The 26,813-nt window shown below is 40.1% G+C and overlaps 1 protein-coding gene across 1 annotated transcript in view; it reads left to right on the forward strand.

Annotated features, from left to right (window-relative positions):
* Positions 1-26,813, forward strand: part of LOC124787992 (THO complex subunit 1) — a 99,928-nt gene that overhangs the window by 51,601 nt on the left and 21,514 nt on the right. Inside the window, exon 9 of the mRNA XM_047255024.1 lies at positions 11,683-11,921. Coding sequence (XP_047110980.1) covers positions 11,683-11,921 — 239 coding nt within the window. The remainder of the gene's footprint in view (positions 1-11,682; positions 11,922-26,813) is intronic.

The raw sequence follows: 26,813 nt of genomic DNA on the forward strand, positions 1-26,813 counted from the left end.
CACATTCTATTAGACAATATTTTAATACACAGTATTCCCAGAATCTCCAAACTGTTACTTACAAGCCTGACATGATGTTTTTACACGACAGTCATAATGTATCAATGCTTCTCATATAGTATCACAAATTTCTTCCATTACTTATTGTAAGTTATGCTTAAAAAAGTTGCAGACATTGTAAGTGACAATAACTGCAGCACATTTTACAGTTCATCACTGCTTAGGAAGCAATGACGGAATATAGTGTTATTGTACAATCCATGCCCAGAAACTAAGTTCTGACAGTGTTAACGGATGTCAACACTGGAACATATATGCAGAAGAAATTAGAAAGAATTAGTAGTTTTCATCTGGTACTCTCTCAATACTGTGAATGTAGTTATTTAGGACAAACTCACAAGAGAGAGAAAAGTTTTTACACACTGTGCCATCAATTGCAAAGCATATTCTATGAAAAGTTTCTTTTTCAATCTGTAGCAGAGTCTGGCAGTACCCATTTGTATATAGTATGACATGGAAGGAGTGAAAATCGTGAGTGAGAGAGTTACCGGAAGATGATGTAGACTATTGAGTGAAATCTGACTCACTGTGCTGTGTCGCATGATGACTGTTTATGTCAAAACTGAATGAAAGTGGCTGACATGCCATTGAATTGAATACATTCTTCTAGTAGACATCCAACACAGTTGACAAATTGTCAGCCAGAAGCTAAGTTTTTTCAGAGTATGCATAAGAGGTGCACTTAAGCACCTGACATCTGAACACAAAATAAAATTCCTCAGGGGCATTGACATTATATTGGTGATACCATTATGCAGTTGGCCATATTCTGTTGACAAATTGAGAATGCCACGTGTCAGTTGAGTGGTGAACGAACTCATACAGTGTTGTGGATCATCCCGGTGGGGCAAGGTTGAATAAAAAAAAGGTTGCAAGAAAAATCAGGTGCACTACCTTTAAGAATTGAGACATTTCCCTCATCACTTTTATATAATTGTAATACTGAAACACTGTGCTAAAAGCTTTGGTTGGCAACTGGAGACAAGCAATGTTGAAAGCACTGTGTTATTGGATAACAAGGCACAGTACTGGACAGTTCAGTGGAGATAATATTGTTAGATGTAGTTTTAAGTTGTGAGTTCTTCAGTTCCCACAGCTCACCTATATGGTCCATTCTTTCTTCAAGTAAGAAAGCTTGTAGATCAACAGTGTTTTAATAGCAGTGAACTACAGGTAATTGTAAATCTAAAGTCTGCCCTGTAGTTGCTGGGCTTAAATGGGTTTCTTTTATGTTTTCTGCCTCTGACAGTTTGTTCAAGCTTACTTTGGCCGCATTTATCGCAAATCTGTTGTCCAACGCAAAGCGCCAAGTGACTGGAAAATAGCACAAGTGACTCTTGTGTATAAGAAGGGTAAAAGATATACTTAACATTGGTTTGCTGCAGAATTCTAGAGCATATTCTGAGTTTGAAAATCAGCATGGCTTTAGAAAGCATAACTCGTGTAAAACCCAGCTTGCTCTTTTCTCACATGATATACTGTGAACCAAGCATGAAGGGCAACAGGCAGATTCCATATTTCTAGATTTCTGAAAACTATTTGCCATGGTACTCCACTGTTGACTATTAACGAAGATACATGCATATGGAGTAGGCTGCTGGATATTGACTAGCTCTCTGACTACATAAGTAATGGAACCCAGTATGTTGTCCTCGATGGCGAGTGTTCAACGGAGACAGAGGTAACATCAGAAGTGCCCCAGGGAAGTGTGATAGGACTGTTGCTATTTTCTATATACATAAATGATCTGGAAGACAGGATGGACAGCAGTCTGCAGTTGTTCACTGGTGGTGCTGTGGTGTACAGGAAGGTGTTGAAGATAAGTGACTGTAGGTCGATACAAGGTGACGTAGACAAAATTTTTAGTTGGTGAGATGAATGGCAGCTGGCTCTTAATGTAGAAAAATGTAAGTTACTGTGGATGAGTAGGAAAAACAAACCCTTAATGTATGGATACAGCATTAGTAGTGTCCTGCTTGACACAGTCACGTTGTTTAAATATTCTGAAGTGATCTGAAATGGAACGAGCATGTGAGAATTGTGTTAGGGAGGCAAATGGTTGACTTTGGTTTATTGGGAGAATTTTAGAAAAGTGCAGTTCATCTGGAAAGGAGATTGCTTATAAGACACTATTACAACCTATTCCTGAGTAGTGCTCGAGTGTTTGGGATCCACACCAGGTAAGATTGAAAGCAATTCAGCAATTCGAAGCAATTCAGAAGTGAGCTGCTAGATTTGTTACTGGCAGGTTCGATCAGCATGCAAGTGTTATGGATATGCTTTGGAAGCTCACTTGGAAATCCTTGGAGGGAAGAAGACATTAATTGTGAAGAACACTACTGAGAAAGTTTGGAGAACTAGCATTTGAAGCTGACTTCAGAATGATCCTACTGCTGCCAATATACATTTCGCATAGGGACCATGAAGATAAGATACGAGAAATTAGGTCTCATATATAGGCATACAGATAGTTGTTTTTCCCTCACTATATCTGCGAATGAAACAGAAAGGAAATGACTAGTTGTGGTATAGGATACCCTCCACCACGCACTGTGCAGTGGCTTGCGGAGTATGTATGTAGATGTAGATATAGATGTAGCTGTAGATTATTATATCACTTGCCTCTAGCAAAAGGAAAAAAGAAATGTAACAGTATTATTATTCCTATACAAGTATTATGTGGATTTCTAATGAAAATATCATAGTTATTCAAGAAAGCGCGAGTTTCTGTGACATTTCTAAGGAAACTAGATGAGATTTACTTATTATTGGCATTTTGGTTGCCATGGTCGTCAGCCCAAAGACTGGATTGATGTAGCTCTCTGTGTTAATCTGTCCTGTGCACACCTCTTCATTTCTGCCTAACCCCTGCAATCTACATCCATTTGAACTTCCTTACTGTATTTGAATATTAGTCTTCCTTTACAGTTTTCAACCCCCTCATTTCCCTCCATTGCCAAACTGACGATTCCTTGATGCTGCAGGGTATGTCCTACCAACCAATCTTCTCATTTAGTTAAGTTGTGCCATGAACTTCTTTTCTTCCCTGTTTGATTCAGTACCTTCTCATTAGCTTTCAATCTATCTGTCTAATGTTCAGCATTTGTCTGTAACATACATTTCAAAAGCATCTATTCTTGTCTGAACTGTTTATCATCCACACTTCAGTTCCATATAAGGGTTCCAACAGTCCCATCCCTACAGTCCAGTCGACAAGAAAATATTTCAATGATGTAATCAAAGCTTTCACATTTAATTGTCACAGCTATATGACAGGTAAATGTACAACTGTATGTGATAGGAAGCAACATTGTAGAATTTCATCGTAAGGAATGGTTTTCATCTTAAGTATTGGTTGTTACTGTAACAAAAAATCATTTTAATATTCATCTTAATTTTTCAAAGAATCTGTGCCACAACTTATTGTTTTAAATTTTTGGAAACTGGCTAAAGAGAGTTACTTTTAAATAGACACTGATTTCAGTAATGAGATTTCATTGCTTTTCATAGTTTTAGAATTATATAAAAAAATGGCATTCATGTTATGCATGATGTTCACAGTGACCAATTCAACAAATGAAACTCCACTTCATCTTACATGAAAGCAAGTCCAAGACCAACTTATCATACTTGAATACTGATCAAAGAGTATGTTATATGAAAATCAAACAAAGCTAGGACAACTCATCGGTGCTGAGCACCGGCGATATATTTTTAACTGCAAGCCTGAGTTAACATTCACAAAGAAAACAATATTCAGGTCATAAACAAAATTTACAGTAATAGAATCATTATATATTTTTGAACATAAATTTGGAATCTAATTTTTGCAACTAAATAATGCAAAATGCTGAAATATCTGCCAGTTACTGATGAAAGAAACAACTGGCATTTTTAGGATAGTTGACATTCTTAGAAGTCAAAGATGAAAATGGATTTCAAAAATATGACAGAAAATATTGAAAAGAATGAAATTTCAACGGAAAGTTCCCAAACAATATACTGATCCCAAAAGCTCCATTTTTAACATCAGATTTGTAGTTTTTGAAAAAACATATTTGAAGAATGAATGGAATTGGAAATCTCATCAACTACTAGTGAATAGAGGTACTTATGATACAGATTCATTATAGGCTGCACACATGTATGTGACTTTTTCATAAATACTGTTGTTGCAGTTCCAAATCTGTATTTTATATCCTCTCTACTTTGGCCATCATAGTTATTTTGCTGCCCATGTAACAAAACTCATCTACTACAGGGGGTGGTCAAAAATATAGAAACACCAACACATTACCAAGCCATATGATGTAGGAAAATGATTGGCATTCAAAACAGATTCCAGTTGCCTTGGAATGGTTAAATACGATTCCGTATGGTTTTCAAAGGAATCTTTCTTTGTGAAAAATAGTGGCTAATTCAGGTAATGATGATAGAGGTGAATAGTGATCATGCACCCGTCCCTCCAAAATAAACCACAAAGGTTCAATAATATTGTGTTCTGGTGACTGTGGTGGCCAGGGGAAATGTGACAATTCATGGTTGTGTTCACAAAACCAGTGCTGGATGGTGAAAGCTATGTGAACATGGGCCATGTCATCTTGGAACACAGCATCACTGCTGGGGAAAAAGCATACCATGGGATGGACTTGACCAGCCAAAATTTTTGTACTATCCTTGGCTGTAATGCCATAGAGTACCAGGACATTGCTGCCAAAATCTTCACCGAACCCCAGCCATGTTTCGCTACTGGAACACAAGCATGGGCATTGTGCAGCAAGGCACATCCAATCAAAAAACTTTTGTAGTCCACGTTTAATGGCTTCAGCACCATGTTTTCCTGTTATGAACATTTGCACCACTGATTAGTGGTTTTGGAATTCCAGCTTATCCTGCAGTTCCCAGATTGTGAGGCTCCCTTCATGTTGTTTTGATGCTGAGAGGGTATGCAAATGTAACATTCAGTTCTGCAGTGACTTTTGTGGCTGTCGTTCTCTCTTATTTTTCATTACAATCCTCTTCAATGACTGTCTGTTGTGATTGCTCAGCACACTATTTCGTCTGTGTTATGACTTAGTGGATGATGTTTTTCCACTTTCCCTGTATGTGATATAAATCTTCGGTATGGTGCCTCTTGAAACACCAGACACTTTGGCTTCCTTGGTTATAGTACCACCTGCTATACAAGCATCAACAATTTGCCCACATTCAAATTTGCTTAACTCTGACAGAATTCATTCACAATGTCACAGAAGATTGTCTTGGCCACAACTGACACTTGTAATGTATTGAGGACATTGCACAGGTATCATTCATGGTCGAATATAACAACACAACCTGCAGGCTTGGGTAGCAACTGCATTTATGTTCAAGCATGTGTTTCTCGGGATGTTTTCATATTTTTGTCCAACCCCTGTATTTCTAGTGTCTCATTAACACTGGATAAAACCAATTTCATATATTTCAATGTGACTGTGGATTGTATCCTTTAACGTTGTTATTTTAGTATTAAGTAATATGTAGAGAATCTTGCTAATAGTGAATTAATCTCGTATCTCACTACACAAAATTAACTTAAAAAAACTGGAGTATACAAATATATGTAACATATTGTTGTGATTTTATTTTCTTTTATCATTTCCAGAATTACTCCAGTATGAAACTTCAAATTACATGTCACTATGTTCAACATCGATGGACTTAGTCTGTTACATTAATGAATAATGAGGTCTCCTTTTGTAGGAGTACAAAATCATCGAACAGCTGGCATGGAAAGACACAATCCAGGACATGGTCTGGCTTTTCTCTGATGCTTTTCTGTCTTGGCTATAAAAAGCAATGCCTAACTCATAAATGGCAAAACAAATATGGCCCACTTTTCTACTCAAGCATCCACCAAAATCCTGATCTCTCCCCATGCTATTTCCATATTTTTGGAGCTCTGAAGAAAGACACTCGTGGCCATTGATTTCCTTTGGACAAAGAGATGCATGCCTGGTGCAATCATAGTTCTGTAGGTGACTGCAAACATTTCTCCGTGAAGGCGTTGACTGTTTGTTTCACAGTGGGATAAATGTATTAACAATTATGACATTTGAAATAGTAAACAATTTACTTTCTTTTTTCCATCTGTCTCATTTTCATTTGACTGCCCTGATGGATGTCAGTTTTTCATGGTTTCCATGAAACATTTGAGGCAAATGCAAGAATGGTACCTTTGTGCTTCATCTATTATGACCTCCTCATAAATATATATATAGTCAATTTTTCCCCCCCAACAAGGTAAGTCTTTCCGCTCCCGGGAGCGGAAAGACTTACTTTGGGGGAAAAAGGGACAGGTATACACTCGTGTGCGCGCGCGCGCACCCACCCACCCACCCACCCACCCACCCACCCACCCACCCACACACACACACACACACACACACACACACACACACACACACACACATATCCGCACCCGCACATAACAGACACAAGCAGTCTGTGGATGTGTGTGTGTGTGTGTGTGTGTGTGTGTGTGTGTGTGTGTGTGTGTGTGTGTACCTGTCCCTTTTTCCACCCAAGGTAAGTCTTTCCGCTCCCAGGATTGGAATGACTCCTTACCCTCTCCCTTGAAACCCACATCCTTTCATCTGTCCCTCTCCTTCCCTCTTTCCTGGTGAAGCAACCGTGGGTTGCGAAAGCTTGAAATTTGTGTGTGTGTTTGTGTTTTTTATTGTTTCTATCTACGTACCAACGCTTTCGTTTGGTAAGTTACAGAATTTTACTTACCAAATGAAAGCGCTGGCAGGTTGATAGAGACACAAACAAACACAAACATACACACAACATTCAAGCTTTCACAACCAACGGTTGCTTCATCAGGAAAGAGGGAAGGAGAGGGAAAGACGAAAGGATGTGGGCTTTAAGGGAGAGGGTAAGGAGTCATTCCAATCCCGGGAGCGGAAAGACTTACCTTAGGGGGAAAAAAGGACAGGTATACACTCGCATACACACACATATCCATCCGCACATACACAGACACAAGCAGACATATATTAGTTCTGACATATACAGGCATGGTGACTATAAGAATAGCTAAATGAAAGTTCATAAAATTTGGATGTGTACTTGATGGATAGAATATTTGTGACAGGTTAATGATGTACTGGACTGGAAGTTGAATCAAGATCCCTGTATTTTGTGGGAGTTGCTTTTTTGCCTGATTGTGCCAATCAGGTAATTACTGATTAAAAGTTGAACCACCTTAATTTTAGGATGAAAGTTACCACATACTGGCCTTTTTTATACTTCTTATTCTCTAGAATTCATATTATTTTAGGTAAGAATCTACTGAACTATTGAAATTTTCTTGCCACAGACCATTTACATGTGATGTTGTAGATAGTAGATTATATATATTGGCGTTCTACGGATTGTAGCATGGAATGTCAGATCCCTTAATCGGGCAGGTAGATTAGAAAATCTAAAAAGGGAAATGGATAGGTTAAAGTTAGATATAGTGGGAATTAATGAAGTTCAGTGGCAGGAGGAACAAGACTTTTGGTCAGGTGATTACAGGGTTATAAATACAAAATCAAATAGGGGTAATACAAGAGTAGGTTTAATAATGAATAAAAAATAGGAGTACGGGTAAGCTACTACAAACAGCATAGTGAACGCATTATTGTGGTCAAGATAGACACGAAGCCCACGCCTACTACAGTAGTACAAGTTTATATGCCAACTAGCTCTGCAGATGATGAAGAAATTGATGAAATGTATGACGAGATAAAAGAAATTATTCAGGTAGTGAAGGGAGACAAAAATTTAATAGTCATGGGTGACTGGAATTCAGTCAGTAGGAAAAGGGAGAGAAGGAAACATAGTAGGTGAATATGGATTGGGGGGAAGAAATGAAAGAGGAAGCCGCCTTGTAGAATTTTGCACAGAGCATAACTTAATCATAGCTAACACTTGGTTCAAGAATAATAAAAGAAGGTTGTATACCTGGAAGAATCCTGGAGATACTAAAAGGTATCAGATAGATTATATAATGGTAAGACAGAGATTTAGGAACCAGGTTTTAAATTGTAAGACATTTCCAGGGACAGATGTGGATTCTGACGACAATCTATTGGCTGTGAACTGCAGATTGAAACTGAAGAAACTGCAAAAAGGTGAGAATTTAAGGAGATGGGACCTGGATAAACTGAAAGAACCAGAAGTTGTAGAGAGTTTCAGGGAGAGCATAAGGGAACAATTGACAGGAATGGGGGAAAGAAATACAGTAAAAGAAGGATGGGTAGCTGTGAGGGATGAAGTAGTGAAGGCAGCAGAGGATCAAGTAGGTAAAAAGACGAGGGCTAATAGAAATCCTTGGGTAACAGAAGAAATATTGAATTTAATTGATGAAAGGAGAAAATATAAAAATGCAGTAAATGAAGCAGGCAAAAAGGAATACAGACGTATCAAAAATGAGATCGACAGGAAGTGCAAAATGGCTAAGCAGGGATAGCTAGAGGACAAATGTAAGGATGTAGAGGCCTGTCTCACTAGGGGTAAGATAGATACTGCCTACAGGAAAATTGAAGAGACCTTTGGAGAGAAGAGAACCACTTGTATGAATATCAAGAGCTCAGATGGCAACCCAGTTCTAAGCAAAGAAGGGAAGGCAGAAAGGTGGAAGGAGTATATAGAGGGTTTATACAAGGGCGATGTACTTGAGGACAATATTATGGAAATGGAAGAGGATGTAGATGAAGACGAAATGGGAGATAAGATACTGCGTGAAGAGTTTGACAGAGCACTGAAAGACCTGAGTCGAAACAAGGCCCCGGGAGTAGACAACATTCCATTAGAACTACTGATGGCCTTGGGAGAGCCAGTCATGACAAAACTCTACCATCTGATGAGTAAGATGTATGAGACAGGCGAAATACCCTCAGACTTCAAGAAGAATATAATAATTCCAATCCCAAAGAAAGCAGGTGTTGACAGATGTGAAAATTACCGAACTATCAGTTTAATAAGTCACAGTTGCAAAATACTAACGCGAATTCTTTACAGACGAATGGAAAAACTGGTAGAAGCGGACCTCGGGGAAGATCAGTTTGGATTCCGTAGAAATGTTGGAACACGTGAGGCAATACTAACCTTACGACTTATCTTAGAAGAAAGATTAAGAAAAGGCAAACCTACATTTCTAGCATTTGTAGACTTAGAGAAAGCTTTTGACAATGTTGACTGGAATACTCTCTTTCAAATTCTGAAGGTGGCAGGGGTAAAATACAGGGAGAGGAAGGCTATTTACAATTTGTACAGAAACCAGATGGCAGTTATAAGAGTCGAGGGACATGAAAGGGAAGCAGTGGTTGGGAAAGGAGTGAGACAGGGTTGTAGCCTCTCCCCGATGTTATTCAATCTGTATATTGAGCAAGCAGTAAAGGAAACAAAAGAAAAATTCGGAGTAGGTATTAAAATTCATGGAGAAGAAATAAAAACTTTGAGGTTTGCTGATGACATTGTAATTCTATCAGAGACAGCAAAGGACTTGGAAGAGCAGTTGAACGGAATGGACAGTGTCTTGAGAGGAGGATATAAGATGAACATCAACAAAAGCAAAACGAGGATAATGGAATGTAGTCAAATTAAGTCGGGTGATGCTGAGGGAATTAGATTAGGAAATGAGACACTTAAAGTAGTAAAGGAGTTTTGCTATTTAGGGAGTAAAATAACTGATGATGGTCGAAGTAGAGAGGATATAAAATGTAGACTGGCAATGGCAAGGAAATCGTTTCTGAAGAAGAGAAATTTGTTAACATCGAGTATAGATTTAAGTGTCAGGAAGTCGTTTCTGAAAGTATTTGTATGGAGTGTAGCCATGTATGGAAGTGAAACATGGACGATAACTAGTTTGGACAAGAAGAGAATAGAAGCTATCGAAATGTGGTGCTACAGAAGAATGCTGAAGATAAGGTGGGTAGATCACGTAACTAATGAGGAGGTACTGAATAGGATTGGGGAGAAGAGAAATTTGTGGCACAACTTGACTAGAAGAAGGGATCGGTTGGTAGGACATGTTTTGAGGCATCAAGGGATCACAAATTTAGCATTGGAGGACAGCATGGAGGGTAAAATCGTAGAGGGAGACCAAGAGATGAATACACTAAGCAGATTCAGAAGGATGTAGGTTGCAGTAGGTGCTGGGAGATGAAGAAGCTTGCACATGATAGAGTAGCATGGAGAGCTGCATCAAACCAGTCTCAGGACTGAAGACCACAACAACGACATATATTGAGGACTTAATGTGCAGTGTGCTACCTTATGAGAAAGGAATGTGAGGCAGATGACGCTTGATTCCACACACCAGGTTAACTACCATTGGTCTGGTACACTGGCTAGCCCAAATGAATTTTTGAGACAGTTTCCCACACTTGTTTAGGCATGTTGTACCAGATGAAATAACACTCGACGGTACAGTGGTAGGTTCATAGCTTTAATCATGGCGAGGGCCGAGATGGTACTACAGCATATAAAACCTCAGATCACTTTGTTACAACTTGACCTAAATGAAATACTTAACTTTGTAACTATCCATGACTACAGGAATGTCATAAGCATTTGTATTGTCAGTGAACATTAATGTATTGCTTGATACAGAACAAGATACTAGTCTCTTCTCACAAAATAATTTGACTATAAACTTTTATGTAGAGTTCTGTCTAATACATTTGCTGTACTGCTGGCTCTGTAGAGAGACGATGCTGTCATCTTCAGCAGTGATTGCTGATTGGGCTGAATGGCACTGTGCTCAGATGTGAGCAAGTGAGCTGATGCAGTGGCGTATGGGAACTCCTCTGGGCATGTCTTTGCCATGGTCTCTTATCCATCATTACCTCTGGCAGTGACTATGTTTACTTGTGGTTCTGTCGTGAGGTACCAACCTTGCCTTGGCACCTTGTTCTATGGGCGACACCACCACAGGGCAAATGCTGGACTGTTCCCCAGTCACCATGCATAAAACACAATACACAAACAGTTGAGATACGGCAACATACAGTACAAAGTTTATATAGTTCACAGACAGATAATGTGTATGACTTTTCTGCATTAGGTGTATTGAAATCATAGCAGCAGGAAAGGCAACCAACTACAAAGTGTGAAAAACAGAACTATGAAACCATTAAATAATTGAGTGAACCGTTTGACATGGTACAATACTAGGAAAGAGAAGATAGACTTTGCATAAAACATTTGAAAAGAAATCCTGAAATTGCTCTTCTAGTTAAACCCACTCACATTGTGAAAGATAGTATTCCTACACATAAGAGAATCACTGGTTTGAGAAAAAAACTACATAGTTTTGCAGTAAGTTCTGTAAGTATATGCAGGATGTGATTATACATAACAAAACTCAGGAATAAAGTTGTTTGTTTTGAAGAAGGAACAACTATTTTCAATAGGTAAAGAGATTTACAATTCTAGATTAAAACAAGCAAAAAGATATTTGAAATCCACACATGTTCAAATAAAAATATTTTGGCTTTTATTCTGGTTTATTTTAGTACATAGAATGCATTTTGTATCAGCCTATGCATCTACTTCTTGTGCTTGAGATGGTAAATGCATTTTTTGCAGAGGGAGGAGCACTGGAATTCGTGGAAGAATGAGGGCTGCCCTTCTTTCCAGAAACCCTCAGCAGCATCTGATGAAGCAGGTGGAAGTACTACTGGTTCAGATGGGTTAACAATAGCTACTGGCCCTGCAGTAGTGTCAGCTGATAGGAAGAAGCAGCCTACACCGAAGAAAAGGGTAAAGAAGAAACTTGGCGATACACTCCGTGATGCAACTAATCACAATAAATTTTTTATGGGCAAGTAAGTACTGGTGTTTATTCAGCATTAGATGCCAAATGGCTGTTGTTGTTGTTGTTGCTGCTGCTGCTGCTGCTGATGATGATGATGGTGATGATATTATATTGATGTGTATTCTGCAAATGAAATAGTGTGGGGGAACAATGCAGCTCATGAGTGAAACCTGTTTTGAGTCAATAAATGACCATTTCTTCAAAAAGTTTAAAGTAAAGCAGTATTATTGTTCAGTTCATTCCTTCAGAGATAAAGGCTTTAGAAAACACAGGAACTAAGTTTTCCACTTCTCTGTTGTATCTGAGTGTGCACCTTTAGAGTGAGCCAAAATCGGAAGGCACGAGGTCAGATCTATATGGATGATGCAGTACATTTCTAAATTTTGTATTTTTGTGAAATGCTTTTGTAATCTATTGCAAACTCTAGCTTTTGGTCTCTAGCACATTGTAATGAACCAATATTTTGTTTATTGTAATGATATTTATTGTTGTGCTCTTGCAGCTTTTCTCAGTGTATGTGCAAATGTGTGGTTTTTGATTCTCCATGAGTTGCTTTGAGTCACATCTTACACACCGTATCAAGTTTTAGCCTATCATGGAATATGAAATGTGTCATGCATAGCTAGTGTTCACTGTGGTACTAATTTCATCCAAAGTGATTTGTAACTGCTCTTAAGATAGGCGCTTAGTGTGTTTCACTGCTATTGACATCCCTGATATTGTAATTCCTGTTCAAGGAACTTTGATATTTTAGCTTGTCTCCTTCAATGAACTGTAACTTGTTTTGCTTTGTGAGAAATATATATTTCCTGTGCACCATTCTCTATAGTTTCCATTACCTCCTTGTGTTAAGAAGAGGTGCCATAGTCTGATTTTAGCACTGCTATTGGAAGTACTGATAAATTGAAAAGATTTATGCTGTTAGTTTGCAGCTTGTTGAAATAATTATTAAAGCAAAGGAAAATGAGGACCAAAATTTAAATTTCTCTCCTTGTATATCATTGGGGTACTCTTAAGAGTTTGGGTCATTTCCATGCAGTTTCTCACCTTCACACAGCATTTGTAGGGCTCCTGAACAGTAAATTCAGTTAATGATTTATCCAAATGTAAAAATTTGCAATGAGTGACAATCACTTTGCTGTTGAAAAGTATTAGGAACACTGTTTGTTTTTGATTTGTGCTCATTTGACATCACTGAGTCTCGGCTAACTTGTATTATGCAGTTTTGAAGCTTTGTTTTAAAATAGCATTGATACATATGTTCCAGACTGAATCTTTCACTCAGCAGTGTAGTGCACACAGTTTTTAAATTTCCTGACAGATTAAAACCCAGTGTCTGACCAGAACTTGAATATCCTTTGCTACAAAGTGAAAAATTCATTCTGGAAACAAATCTGAGGCTAAGCCTAGGCCATTTCTTCACAATATCTTTTCTTCTAGGAGTGCTAATCCAGCAAGTTATGTAAGAGAAGTTCTGTGAAGTCTGGAAAGTATTAGAGAGTAGAGGCAGAATGAAAGCTCTTAGATTAGGTCATGAGTTGTGCCAGGTAGCTCAGTTGGTAAGAGCACTGCCCAAAAAAGACAGGATAGTGGGCGCAAGTCTCCCAGTCACAGAGTTTCAAGATACTTATGTTATTTCTTTACCAGTGGCATCATTACCTCTCATCTCTAACTAAGTATAAAATCATTTGTCAAAAGATAAATCTTCAACAAATTTATCATCTGAAAAACAAGCAGATGGCAGCAAGATAGAAAACAGGCAGCAAACCTCACAGTTAATGATGGACACACTCTTTCTAGATGACATGACAAACAACAAATTTTGTCAAGGCAGAGAGCAACAGAACAAAAATAGAGAAGTATACGATGGAGACTGGATCATTTTCCCATCTTCAGAAGGGGAGGTAAGGAAAAAAGTCCTGAAACTGGAAAGGACCAGATCACCTAGTCCTGACAGCATCTCTGCAGAAGCTCTGCATGCCCTTCATGTGCACAACTCTATAATGCATATTTATTGCTGAAAAAATACTAGATATGTGGAAGAACATAATTTCATTGTCTTGAAAAATATCATATACACGTATCACTAGCTCAGAAAACATGTAGACCAGTATGCACCTTATGGAATGTACTAGATAAGCTGATATGAAGTAAGTCTACAGGAGAGAAGACTTCTTTATGAAATGAACTCCCAACAATATGGATTCAGAAGTGGAAGTCAACAGAAGAGGTGATAAGACTTGCAAAAACTAATCAGCATAAATACGTTGTAGCCACAGTGGTAGGCATTGCTGTGACATTTGATTGCGGGTCACAACTTTTTGACTGCCTGAGGGACTTGGACTGCCAAGAGCATTATACAATTATTTTAAGAACTGTTGGCTAAACAGAGAAGCAACCCTGGCGTGCCCAGGAGAGAACCTTACAAAAACAATTTGTAAAGCTGCCCACAGGGATTCATAAATGTAATATTCTAGGCTCTGATACTATGCCCACTATTAGGGAAGCTGCAGCACAAGGAAGGGGTTTTAGGAATATCGGTGTATATTGACAACATGATTATCTTTGTGAAGGGGAGCTCCAGAAGTAATCTGGAAGAAAGATGTAACACAGTCTTTCAAGAATTACATCAGTAGTGCCATGGAGTTAAATTGTTTATTACATCTGAAATGACCACATACATGTTATTAAAAGGAAACCTTTTAAGGGACCCAACTATGAAATTAAGCAGCAGATCCACCACCAGATACCGAGGGTTCTTTCTGGACAAATGACAAAATTATAGTGCATATTTTGAAGAAATTATCAGGAGGGTGTGGAACATGATGAACAAAATTATTAGTCTTGTCAGGTACGATTGTAAACTACCATTGCAAACAATAAGAAGTGCTTGAGCGCACAGACTTCTGCTCAGAACACTAGCACATATATTTAACATGGTGCAACATGGATAGTTCTTCAATTGATGGGAACTTTCGGTATTGCGTCGGTAGAGGCATGTCCGCAGCTCTTGGTCTAGTGACTAGCATTGCTATGTCCGGGTCCTGGGTTCGATTCCTGGCCGGGTTCGGGATTTTCTCTGCTCGGGGACTGGGTGTTTGTGTTGTCCTCATCATTCCATCATCATTCTTGAAAATGGCTAGATTGGACTGTGTACAGATTGGAAATGTGTACGGGCACTGATGACTGTGCTGTTGAGTGTCCCACAAACCAAAGATCATCATCATCATCATCATCATCATCATCACCACCATCGTCAGTAGAGGCATTGCAGGTGCCCACTCAGTCTCCAAATGCAAGAAAGTGATGGTGTATTGGAGAAAACAGAATGTCATGAAGTGCAGAATTTAATAGGAATCCAGACCACAAGCAAGCAGCAAATTCACAATCAGATCCTCCTGTTATGGCAGAAACAATGGGATGACACCCAAACAGTGAGACACACAAATAGGTTTCTCCCAGGCATAAAACAGTGACTGGGAATGAGACTTTTGATTCCCTCAAGGAAACTGACACTTTTTGACAGGGCATAGGCCATATGCCAACTACTGGTATCGACATGGGTGAAGACAAACCTCCAAATGTGCCTATTGTGAAGAAGGCATAATGCCAGAACACAGTATCTGGGGATGTCTGCTGAATGCTGATATTGCTGATACTGATGGGCAGCCCAAAAGACTCTGTGACGAAGCAAGCTGGGATAATTTTTACTTCCCCTCTCGTTTTCCCATCTGCCTCCTTAAAATTCATTTTCTCACTTTTAAATTAATTGCCATTAACGTATGTGAGTAGTAATCTGCATTTTCATGAAAGAGAAAGGTTGGCCCTCAGTTTTAAAGAATATGACACCAGATCTGATTCTGTGCTTAGTTTTATGTATGTAATTGATTTTCTAAGTTATTTCAGCTATTCCTAGTTAGTATCTTTTGTTATAGGGTGAAATCAGTAGTTCTTTTATAACCCAAATTCTATTGTTGACATATAAAAAAATATAAATTCTGTACTAATCATAAACATTTAGAGAAACAACTAATAGTATTCTTAACAGATTTATTTGTCTCTATTCGAAAACATGTTAGCAAAGTCAGCCCATAATTAATTCCAAAGTAATTATCAGATTTGTCAAAAGTTTTGTTTACGTAATTATATATGTTAATATCATCATTTAAACAAATAATTCGGCTTAACCCTTCCGGTAGAAGAAACTGTTAAAAAGAACCAATTACATATTCAGTTAATTTAATGAGTCAAGTTTTAATTGTAATTTCTGTAACTTAAACTTCGAACAATGTGTAGTTTCAGTGGCTATTATTGTGATGATATACACTCCTGGAAATGGAAAAAAGAACACATTGACACCGGTGTGTCAGACCCACCATACTTGCTCCGGACACTGCGAGAGGGCTGTACAAGCAATGATCACACGCACGGCACAGCGGACACACCAGGAACCGCAGTGTTGGCCGTCGAATGGCGCTAGCTGCGCAGCATTTGTGCACCGCCGCCGTCAGTGTCAGCCAGTTTGCCGTGGCATACGGAGCTCCATCGCAGTCTTTAACACTGGTAGCATGCCGCGACAGCGTGGACGTGAACCGTATGTGCAGTTGACGGACTTTGAGCGAGGGCGTATAGTGGGCATGCGGGATGCCGGGTGGACGTACCGCCGAATTGCTCAACACGTGGGGCGTGAGGTCTCCACAGTACTTCGATGTTGTCGCCAGTGTCGGTGGGAGGTGCACGTGCCCGTCGATCTGGGACCGGACCACAGCGACGCACGGATGCACGCCAAGACCGTAGGATCCTACGCAGTGCCGTAGGGGACCGCACCGCCACTTCCCAGCAAATTAGGGACACTGTTGCTCCTGGGGTATCGGCGAGGACCATTCGCAACCGTCTCCATGAAGCTGGGATACAGTCCCGTACACCGTTAGGCCGTCTTCCGCTCACGCCCCAACATCTTGCAGCCCGCCTCCAGTGGTGTCGCGACAGGCGTGAATGGAGGGACGAATGGAGACGTGTCGTCTTCAGCGATGAGAGTCGCTTCTGCCTTGGTGCCAATGATGGTCGTATGCGTGTTTGGCGCCGTGCAGGTGAGCGCCACAATCAGGACTGCATACGACCGAGGCACACAGGGCCAACACCCGGCATCATGGTGTGGGGAGCGATCTCCTACACTGGCCGTACACCACTGGTGATCGTCGAGGGGACACTGAATAGTGCACGGTACATCCAAACCGTCATCGAACCCATCGTTCTACCATTCCTAGACCGGCAAGGGAACTTGCTGTTCCAACAGGACAATGCACGTCCGCATGTATCCCGTGCCACCCAACGTGCTCTAGAAGGTGTAAGTCAACTACCCTGGCCAGCAAGATCTCCGGATCTGTCCTCCATTGAGCATGTTTGGGACTGGATGAAGCGTCGTCTCACGCGGTCTGCACGTCCAGCACGAACGCTGGTCCAACCGAGGCGCCAGGTGGAAATGGCATGGCAAGCCGTTCCACAGGACTACATCCAGCATCTCTACGATCGTCTCCATGGGAGAATAGCAGCCTGCATTGCTGCGAAAGGTGGATATACACTGTACTAGTGCCGACATTGTGCATGCTCTGTTGCCTGTGTCTATGTGCCTGTGGTTCTGTCAGTGTGTATCTGACCCCAGGAATGTGTCAATAAAGTTTCCCCTTCCTGGGACAATGAATCACGGTGTTCATATTTCAATTTCCAGGAGTGTATAAGGGCCCGATTTTTGGTCATGAGACAGTCAGTTCACCGCCGAGTTTCAGACGAGAAACCTGTGGTGATTAGAACAACATCAATGCATCAACGTAACTGTGAACTAAGTGTAACGCAATTAGGCCATGTGTTAAAACAATGACAATGTCTGTTCCATACGTACCTGATTATTCCGAAAGAACTGTGAATTATGTGATTATGTTTTTACTTGGGAAGACTTTGGAAACAGGTTGGAGACTTTGGGTCAAGTTGCTGGAAAACCATTCTGGAGTGTAATTAGCAGTCTTCGAAACGGAGGTAAGAAGGAAATGACAAGTATTTTGGACAGGTCAGGAAAACTGCTGGTGAATCCTGTGGATTCCTTGGGCAGATGGAGGGAATATTTTGAAGAGTTGCTCAATGTAGGTGAAAATACAATCAGTAATGTTTCAGATTTCGATGGACAATGGGACAGGAATGATGATGGAAATAGGATCACATTTGAGGAAGTGGAGAAAATGGTCAATAGATTGCAGTGCAATAAAGCAGCTGGGGTGGATGAAATTAAGTCGGAACTCATCAAATACAGTGGAATGTCAGGTCTTAAATGGCTACACAGGATAATTGAAATGGCCTGGGAGTTGGGACAGGTTCCATCAGACTGGACAAAAGCAGTAATCACACCAATCTTTAAACATGGAAACAGAAAAGATTGTAATAACTACAGAGGCATCTCTTTAATCAGCTTTGTGGGTAAAATCTTCTCAGGTATTGTTGAAAGGAAAGTGTGAGTATTAGTTGAGGACCAATTGGATGAAAATCAGTGTGGGTTTAGGCCTCTTAGAGGTTGTCAGGACCAGATCTTTAGCTTACGGCAAATAATGGAGAAGTGTTATGAGTGGAACAGGGAATTGTATCTATGCTTTATAGATCTAGAAAAGGCATATGACCGGGTTCCTAGGAGGAAGTTATTGTCTGTTCTACGAGATTATGGAATAGGAGGCAAACTTTTGCAAGCAATTAAAGGTCTTTACATGGATAGACAGGCAGCAGTTAGAGTTGACGGTATTTGAGTTCATGGTTCGGATTAGTTTCAGGGGTGAGACAAAGCTGCAACCTGTCTCCCCTGTTGTTCATATTATGTATGGATCATATGTTGAAAACAATAAACTGGCTGGGTGAGATTAAGATATGTGAACACAAAATAAGCAGTCTTGCATATGCAGATGACTTAGTTGTGATGGCAGATTCGATTGAAAGTTTGCAAAGTAATATTTCAGAGCTAGATCAAAAATGTAAGGACTATGGTATGAAGATTAGCATCTCCAAAACGAAAGTAATGTCAATGGGAAAGAGATATAAACGGATTGAGTGCCAAATAGGAGGAACAAAGTTAGAACAGGTGGACGGTTTCAAGTACTTAGGATGCATATTCTCACAGGATGGCAACATAATGAAAGAACTGGAAGCGAGGTGTAGTAAAGCTAATGCAGTGAGTGCTCAGCTACGATCTACTCTCTTCTGCAAGAAGGAAGTCAGTACCAAGACTAAGTTTTCTGTGCACCGTTCAATCTTTCGACCAACTTTGTTGTATGGGAGCGAAAGCTGGGTGGATTCAGGTTACCTTATCAATAAGGTTGAGGTTACGGATATGAAAGTAGCTAGGATGATTGCAGGTACTAGTAGATGGGAACAATGGCAGAAGGGTGTCCACAATGAGGAAATCAAAGAAAAACTGGGAATGAACTCTATAGATGTAGCAGTCAGGACGAACAGGCTTAGATGGTGGGGTCATGTTACATGCATGGGAGAAGCAAGGTTACCCAAGAGACTCATGGGTTCAGCAGTAGAGGGTAGGAGGAGTCGGGGCAGACCAAGGAGAAGGTACCTGAATTCGGTTAAGAATGATTTTGAAGTAATAGGCTTAACATCAGAAGAGGCACAAATATTGGCACTGAATAGGGGATCATGGAGGAATTTTATAAGGGGGACTATGCTCCAGACTGAACACTGAAAGGCATAATCAGTCTTAAATGATGATGATGATGTTTTTACTGCTCATTGATATTCAACAGTAAACTATGTAGCAGTATGTGGATGTTCATCTGAAAACTATTAATGAGGCTTATCAAAAGTCAAACAGTAGTACTCTGGCCATATGTAATGTGTGTTTGGGGGGTTGTGAAAAGTGAAAGTAAACAACTGTGAAATGCAAATGTGCACCTGTCGGCTACATCATTTACAGTAGACAGTATTGCACTTCCACCCCATATTTTTTTCAGCCAGTACATCGACACCAAGGACAACAGACGAAGAAACAAAGAAAGCGAACTGTCACAACTCGATGTCAAGGAGATACTGCATTGTGAGACAGCATGAAAGATCCTAGATATTATTGCTGACACAATTTCAAGAAAGGCTTGGGTAGTGCCTCATCTTATGGATCAATGCCTGTCCAATGCTGTACGAAGGCTGCAATGAAAGGTTGAGGAGCAACATAGCAAAGACAGTTATGGCAAACAAACAGCCGACAGCACATACGTAGATATCATAACAACGACACCAGGGTGGAAGTGCGGCAGTGGGCCATGATTTGACAGCAAATGAAGTAGAACCGTGGTGATGTGGGCTGTCATGTGACTGCACTCCTTAATGGCAGCAATGATGCTCTCTCAGAACAGGGAAGCTGTTCCTTGCAACCAGGGAACTGGGGGACAACAACAGAGATTGCACCACAGTGGCCTTTGCAGTGCCCAAGGAAACAGCGGGTCAGCCTGTGGCCCAGGGGGCGACGGAGTGCCATGTGGAATGTGGCAGACAAAAACTGATGTTATTACTGATTATAATCTATTTCTTTCAGTTACATTGTATCTCAGTGGCAGATAGAACGGAAAAAAATTGTAGGGCAAAAACAATGGTAGACATGGTTAGTTATGGTAGTAGATGTATTTTCTAACCAAATGAGGTAGGAGGGGGCGTGGGGGGGGGGGGATGCTCATTGCATTCATAGTTTTATCGATGCCCTTCAGGCCTTTCTAAAGGCAAGCACATAAGGGAGCTCAGCATTCATTTATTGGGTACAAGCTTTGCGAACTCAGTTTTCTAAGGTGGGGCCAGTGAGTGCCACCAGTCCTCTGTAATCGTAAGCTCTGTGCATGTTTCAGTGGTCACTGTGCAGCACTGTGGTAGAAAGCTGTGTATCACTGGAAAACAGGGATCTAGGCTTTGGGTTAGCTATCTAATAGGGGTATCTCCAACCAGCACCGGCAGACATGGCCAGACAATGCAGAACATTTTGCAGCGACTCCTTCCACTGCCAATCATGATGTAGTGTCCACTTCTTTTATGCCCATAGAGAGGGGTGTGTTGGACTTCAGGGCCAACATTTCTCAGTCCTCCAACTAACCTTCCTTCCTGCGGGAGCGCTGGATTTGGCACTGTCTGAGGCTTGTAATATTGCGCCCTGTCATGACCAAGTCCGATACAGCACACTGCAAAACTTGCAGATAGCATCAAAGGAAGTCTGCTTGAACTGTTTTAATTCAGTATGGCAGACAGGACAATTTCCCAACTTTTGGAAGGAGGCAATTTTAATCACTATCTCTGCAAACTAGAAAAGGTCCAAATGTGTTCCCTGAGTTACTGGAGTGTTGCCTTAATGAGCTTCTAGGAAAGACTTTGGAAGGAATGGTCAGATGTCATCTGGTCTGGATATTAGAGACCTGACAGCTACTTAGCCACTCTCAGTGTGGATTCAGATGTTGATCCACTGTCGGCAACCTGACCCTGGTAGAGGTGGCTATCCAGCAAGCTTTTCTGTGTGAACATTGTTGTATAGGAATCTTATTTGGCATCAGTAAGGCATAAAATGCTACTTAGAGTCACAGTGTTTTGAGACAGCTCCACCAATGTAGCTTTCATGACCACTTCCCCCTATTCATTCAGTCCTTCTTATCAAAATGCTTTCTTCGGTACTGAATTGGTGACATGCTGTCAGATAGTCTTGAGCAGGAGAATGTTGTTCCTCATGAAAGTGTTTTAAATGTCATTGTCTCATTCATAGCCATTAACAGTGTAATGTCTATGATGAGGAACCCCTATTTGTGGAACTTGTCAGTTACAACTTTCAGTGAAGGGGTTGGAGGAAAGAGCTACAAAGACAGATTTTCATTTTTATGTAGATATTTCATTTTAATTAGTCTTGTTGTATCTTTAATTTATCGGACTTGTTTATGAAGGGCAACAGTGTACATTTTAAAGACTCGGTGAGATTCCTGAGCCTCACATTGTATTCAAAAATTTTGTGATTACCACACCTAAAGAACATTAAGACAAGGATCCAGAAAGCACTCATTTCAAAATGCCTTACCTACAGGTCTTGGGGAGTAAACAGGGTGTGTTTGCTCAAGTTTACTGTAAGATCATTGATGCCATCCACCTTGAGAGGGTCAGGCTGACCATGGGGGCCTTTAGGACCAGCCCCATTGCCAGTCTGTGCTGAGGCTGGGAAACTGCCTGTAACAATCAAGCATGTAAGTTCGTTGCTGCTCTCAATTCACCAGCATACTGTCACTCCTCCAGTTATGAAACACCTGTCCTCCCATCTTCTACGAGCATCAAGTTCGATTGGAACCCACATGAAGCATGTTCTGGGGTCACTTAGTGTGAGGCAAGTACAAACCTACATCCAGGGCTTTAATCAACTGTCATCCAGGTTGCTGCAGAGGCCCAGAGTAATTTTAGATTTAATGAAGTACTGGAGAGGCTGCACTCCTGACTCTGCTCTATTTTTTAATACACTATAGTGTGATATTCTGAATGAGCATCACAACTGAATGGCTGTATTCGTGGATGAGTCTAAACAGGACTCCATTTGTTGCTCTGTTGTTTTTCCTGATTGTGTCTTCGATATCTGCTGCTTTCAAGACTACACTTTCCTCGATGTGAGATTATACGCAATCTTGCAGACACTTGAACAGATGAAATGTGTTGTGGCTGTTAAATTCCTCATGTGATCTGACTCCCTGAGTGCCCTTCTCTCTCTACAATAGTTGTACCTAGCAGATAAACTAGCCGAGAGTATCCAGGATGCCCTTTCCACCTACAAAGGCTGACTTTCTGTATGATTCCAGGGCACATGGGTATTACAGAAAATGGAATGATGGCTGTAGCAGCCAAGGATGTGTGTTGCAGTCCACAGATAGTTCAGTGTGCCACCCATCAATATGCTATCACTTCACTATTGAGGTACAGAGTCACGTGTCGATGGGAAGGAGAGTGACTGGAAGTGATAGTTAATAAGCTGTGTCCAGTAAAATCAACATCTTGTTTATGGCATAGCTCCTTCCAGCCACACAGACAGGATGAGGTCCTCCTCATTTGCGTTCACACTGGACACACCCCTATGATGCATAGCTTCTTGCTTCAGTGAGAGGACTCTCCAATATGAGGTGCTTGTGGCATACAGATCATGGTGCACCACATTTTTGTAAATTGTGTTACCCCCCCAGACCAGAGGGCAGCAGCTCTTGTGCCTACAGACTTGCCCTCTATTTTAACAGACAGTCAAATGAATGCTGTACGATTTTTAAATGTGTGAACTGTCCAACACAGCCCTTAAAATTTTAGGAAGATGTTTTTAATATGTTATCAGGTTGGTCGGTTCATCTATGTTTTTTTGTAAGTGATCAGTCAGTCACATTTTGCTTTGCAATTATTTTAGCTCTCCTCTTACATTACTTGCGTTTCAGTAACCAGTTTTAGAACATCTGTCTGTTTTTACATCATCTTAAAGGATGTGAGCTGCGTGATTGTGTGGATGTCAGTGAGTGAGTTGAGAATAATTTAGTGATTTGTTAAGACATAGTCTTTCTTGTTTTATGCCATTTTAACTACATTTGTTCCTACTGATGTTTTAAGGGTGCTGATGACCTTGCCATTGATTGCCCATTTTTTTAAAACCACAAACATACACATTCTAACCAAGTTCTGGCAAACATTAACACAGCTTTGCATTCTTTTCATACTTAGTATTTACAGAAATCTATTTTGCATACACATTTCTCATTGAAGATTTCCCTAATATTTTGTATTGATATTTCTCCAGTTTTATGATTTTGCACTTGGTCAAAGCTATTGTTGAGTTCACTAATTTAAGTAACATTTCTTTCCTTTTGCTGTTTCACGTGGTGTGTAATATTTCAATGGTAGTGCAAAATGACATGATGCAGTGGTTAAAATACTGGACTGATGTTCAAAAGAAATAGGATCCATATCGTTGTTCAGCCATACTGAGTTAGGCTTTCCATAGTTTCTGTAAATCACCTGTGGCAACTGTCCAGATGGTTTCAATAAAGAGGCCAGAGCTGATTTCCTCCTAGTACAAATAAACCGATGCTCCATATCTAGTGATCTTATGACAACAAATTATTGATCTGTAACCTTCTTTTATTCACTAGTGCCCTTTGTTTCCTCATTTTCTTCCACAAGAGGTGGTCTCCATGGGTGGGATCAACGTTTTGAAACCACCTATACTGTGGTGTAGGTTATGGTTCTGGGTATCACAATGATCAAAGTGGTCCCTCGTTTGCAAGTAATTGGAAAAAAAGAAAAAAAATTGTTTGATTCTTGGGAGCATTAAAATCAATAATGTTGTCCACAGTCAAGATGCATTTCTGACATTATTATGGGTGTCACTTAATAATAATAATTTCTTGTGACTCTCTGGCTTGTTGCATGTCTTTCAATTGGACACCACTTTGGCAACTTGTGTGTCCCTAATCTACCCTAGTTATCCAACAGGGGAAAAGGGACATCTGGTTTAATGTGTAGTGTCATATGTGGCACCTTCTCATATCATTGAGAGGTAAACGGTGGGTGAAAACACAGACTGAAAAATCCAAGGTCTGACTGCGATTTGACCCTGTGACCTCTTGGTATACAGTCAAGCCCAACAGGTTGTCGATTCAGATCCTTTGAGATGCCAAAATTTTTATTTAAAAATCTTTATCAGAATAACTTTAATCATTATTTTTCTTCAGTTACTTGTACTTTTTAATTTTTAATCCTTTTATCACATCATTTTAATTATCAAATTAACTTTGTTATTTACTCTTATTTTTTTCTTCCTATCATTCTTTTCCCATTTGGAATCTTTATGAATGTGATTTTAATTATTTTTATTTATCTATCATAATATTTAAATGCTAAAAATGCCAGTGTGTTGGGTAAAAGAACAAAAGTCAAAATATAACAATGGAAAACCCGATATAAATAGGATAGTTGCTACTCACCATATGGCAGAGATGCTGAGACGCAGATAGGCACAACAAAAAGAGGGACACACTATAAACTTTCAGCCAACAAGGCCTTTGTTAAAAAATACACACACACACACACACACACACACACACACACACACACACACACACACACACAAGAGACTCTCTCACACACATGTGACCACAGTCTCTGGCAACTGAAGCCAGACTTGGTCTGAAACTTTACTAATTGCCTTCTCTGAAAACTACAGATAGTTAGGAACCCCACTCATGATGGAAATATGTTGGATCTAACGGCAACAAACAGACCTGACTTCTTTGAGGATATCCACATTGAAACTGGTATCAGTGACAATGCCATGGTTGTGGCAACAATGATTACCAAAATACAAAGGTTAACTAAAACAAGCAGAAAGATAAATATGTTCACTAAACTAGATAAAAAATTGGCTGTGTCATATCTCAGTGGAGAATTTGAAACTTTCAGCACAGGTCAGGAGCATGTAGAGGAACTCTGGATCAAGTTTAAAAGAATAATTGACCATGCACTAGGTAAATATGTACCCCAGTGGAACAGTTCATAATGGAAGGGTACCTCCATGGTATACAGTCACTGTAAAGAAACTTATAAGAAACAGAAATTACTGCATAATAGGTGTAAATTGAAGCACATGATTATAGATAGAGAGATGCGGAATGAAATGCATTTGGCTGTCTAAAGAGCAGTGTGTTATTCCTTCAACAACTACCATAGCAGAATATTGTCAAGTGGTCTTTCACAGAACCCAAAGAAATTCTGGTTGGTTGTAAAGGCTGTTAGTGGCACCAAAGTTAGTGTCCAGTTCCTAGCAAATGAGACAGTAACTGAAATTGAGGGTAGCTAAGCAAAACATGAAATGCTTAACTCCATTTTAAAATGTTCCTTTACAAAGGAAAACTCAGGAGACTTGCCCAATTTAATCGTCAAACCACTGAAATGATGAATGAAATAAGTATTAGTGTCAGTGGTGTTGAGAAACAGCTGCAATTGAACAAAGCTTCAAGCCCCATTGGAATCCATGTCAGATTGCATACTGAATTTGCTGCTGAGTTAGCCCCCTTTCTAACTATAATCTATTATAGATCCCCGAAACAAAAAACCTTGCCCAGTTATTGGAAAAAAGCACAGCTCACACCCATCTGCAAGAAGGGTAGTAGAAGTGATCCACAAAACTACCGTCCAATACCCTAGACATCGACATGTTCTGAGTTTAAACATAATGAGGTATCCTGAACAGAATGACATCTTCAGTGCCAATCAGCATGGATTTCAAAAACATTGATCAAGTGAAACCTAACTCGCAGTTTTCTCATGACATACTGAAAACGTTGGATCAAGGCAGTGTTTCTTGATTTCTGAAAAACATTTGACTCAACTGAAATTTGTGACTGGATTGAGGACTTTTTGGCAGGGAGGACGCAGCATGTTTTCTTCGATGGGGAGTCCTTGTCAGATGTTGAAGTTACTTTGGGTGTGCCCCAGGGAAGTGTTTTCAGGCCCTTACTGTTCATGTATATTAATGACCTTGCATACAATATTAGTAGTAAAATCAGGCTTTGTTAGAATCAGCAAGCACTCTGTAGGAATATGAAATGAGATGATCACATAGGCTCAGTGAAGCAGGTAGTAGGCTTCAGTTTATTGTTAGAATACTGGGGAAGTGCAATCAGTATACAAAAGAGATTGCTTACAAATCACTTGTGTGGTATTGTAACAAATAAGATTGCTCTAATGCATGGGACCTTTTCCAGATAGGGAAACTGAACATATACAGGGAAGGGCAGCATGAATGGTCTCAGGTTTGTTTAATCCATGGGAGAGTGTCACAGAGATAGTGCAGGGACTGAACTGGCAGACTTTTGAAGAG

This window comes from Schistocerca piceifrons, chromosome 3 (assembly GCF_021461385.2).
Source record: "Schistocerca piceifrons isolate TAMUIC-IGC-003096 chromosome 3, iqSchPice1.1, whole genome shotgun sequence".
NCBI lineage: Eukaryota > Metazoa > Arthropoda > Insecta > Orthoptera > Acrididae > Schistocerca > Schistocerca piceifrons.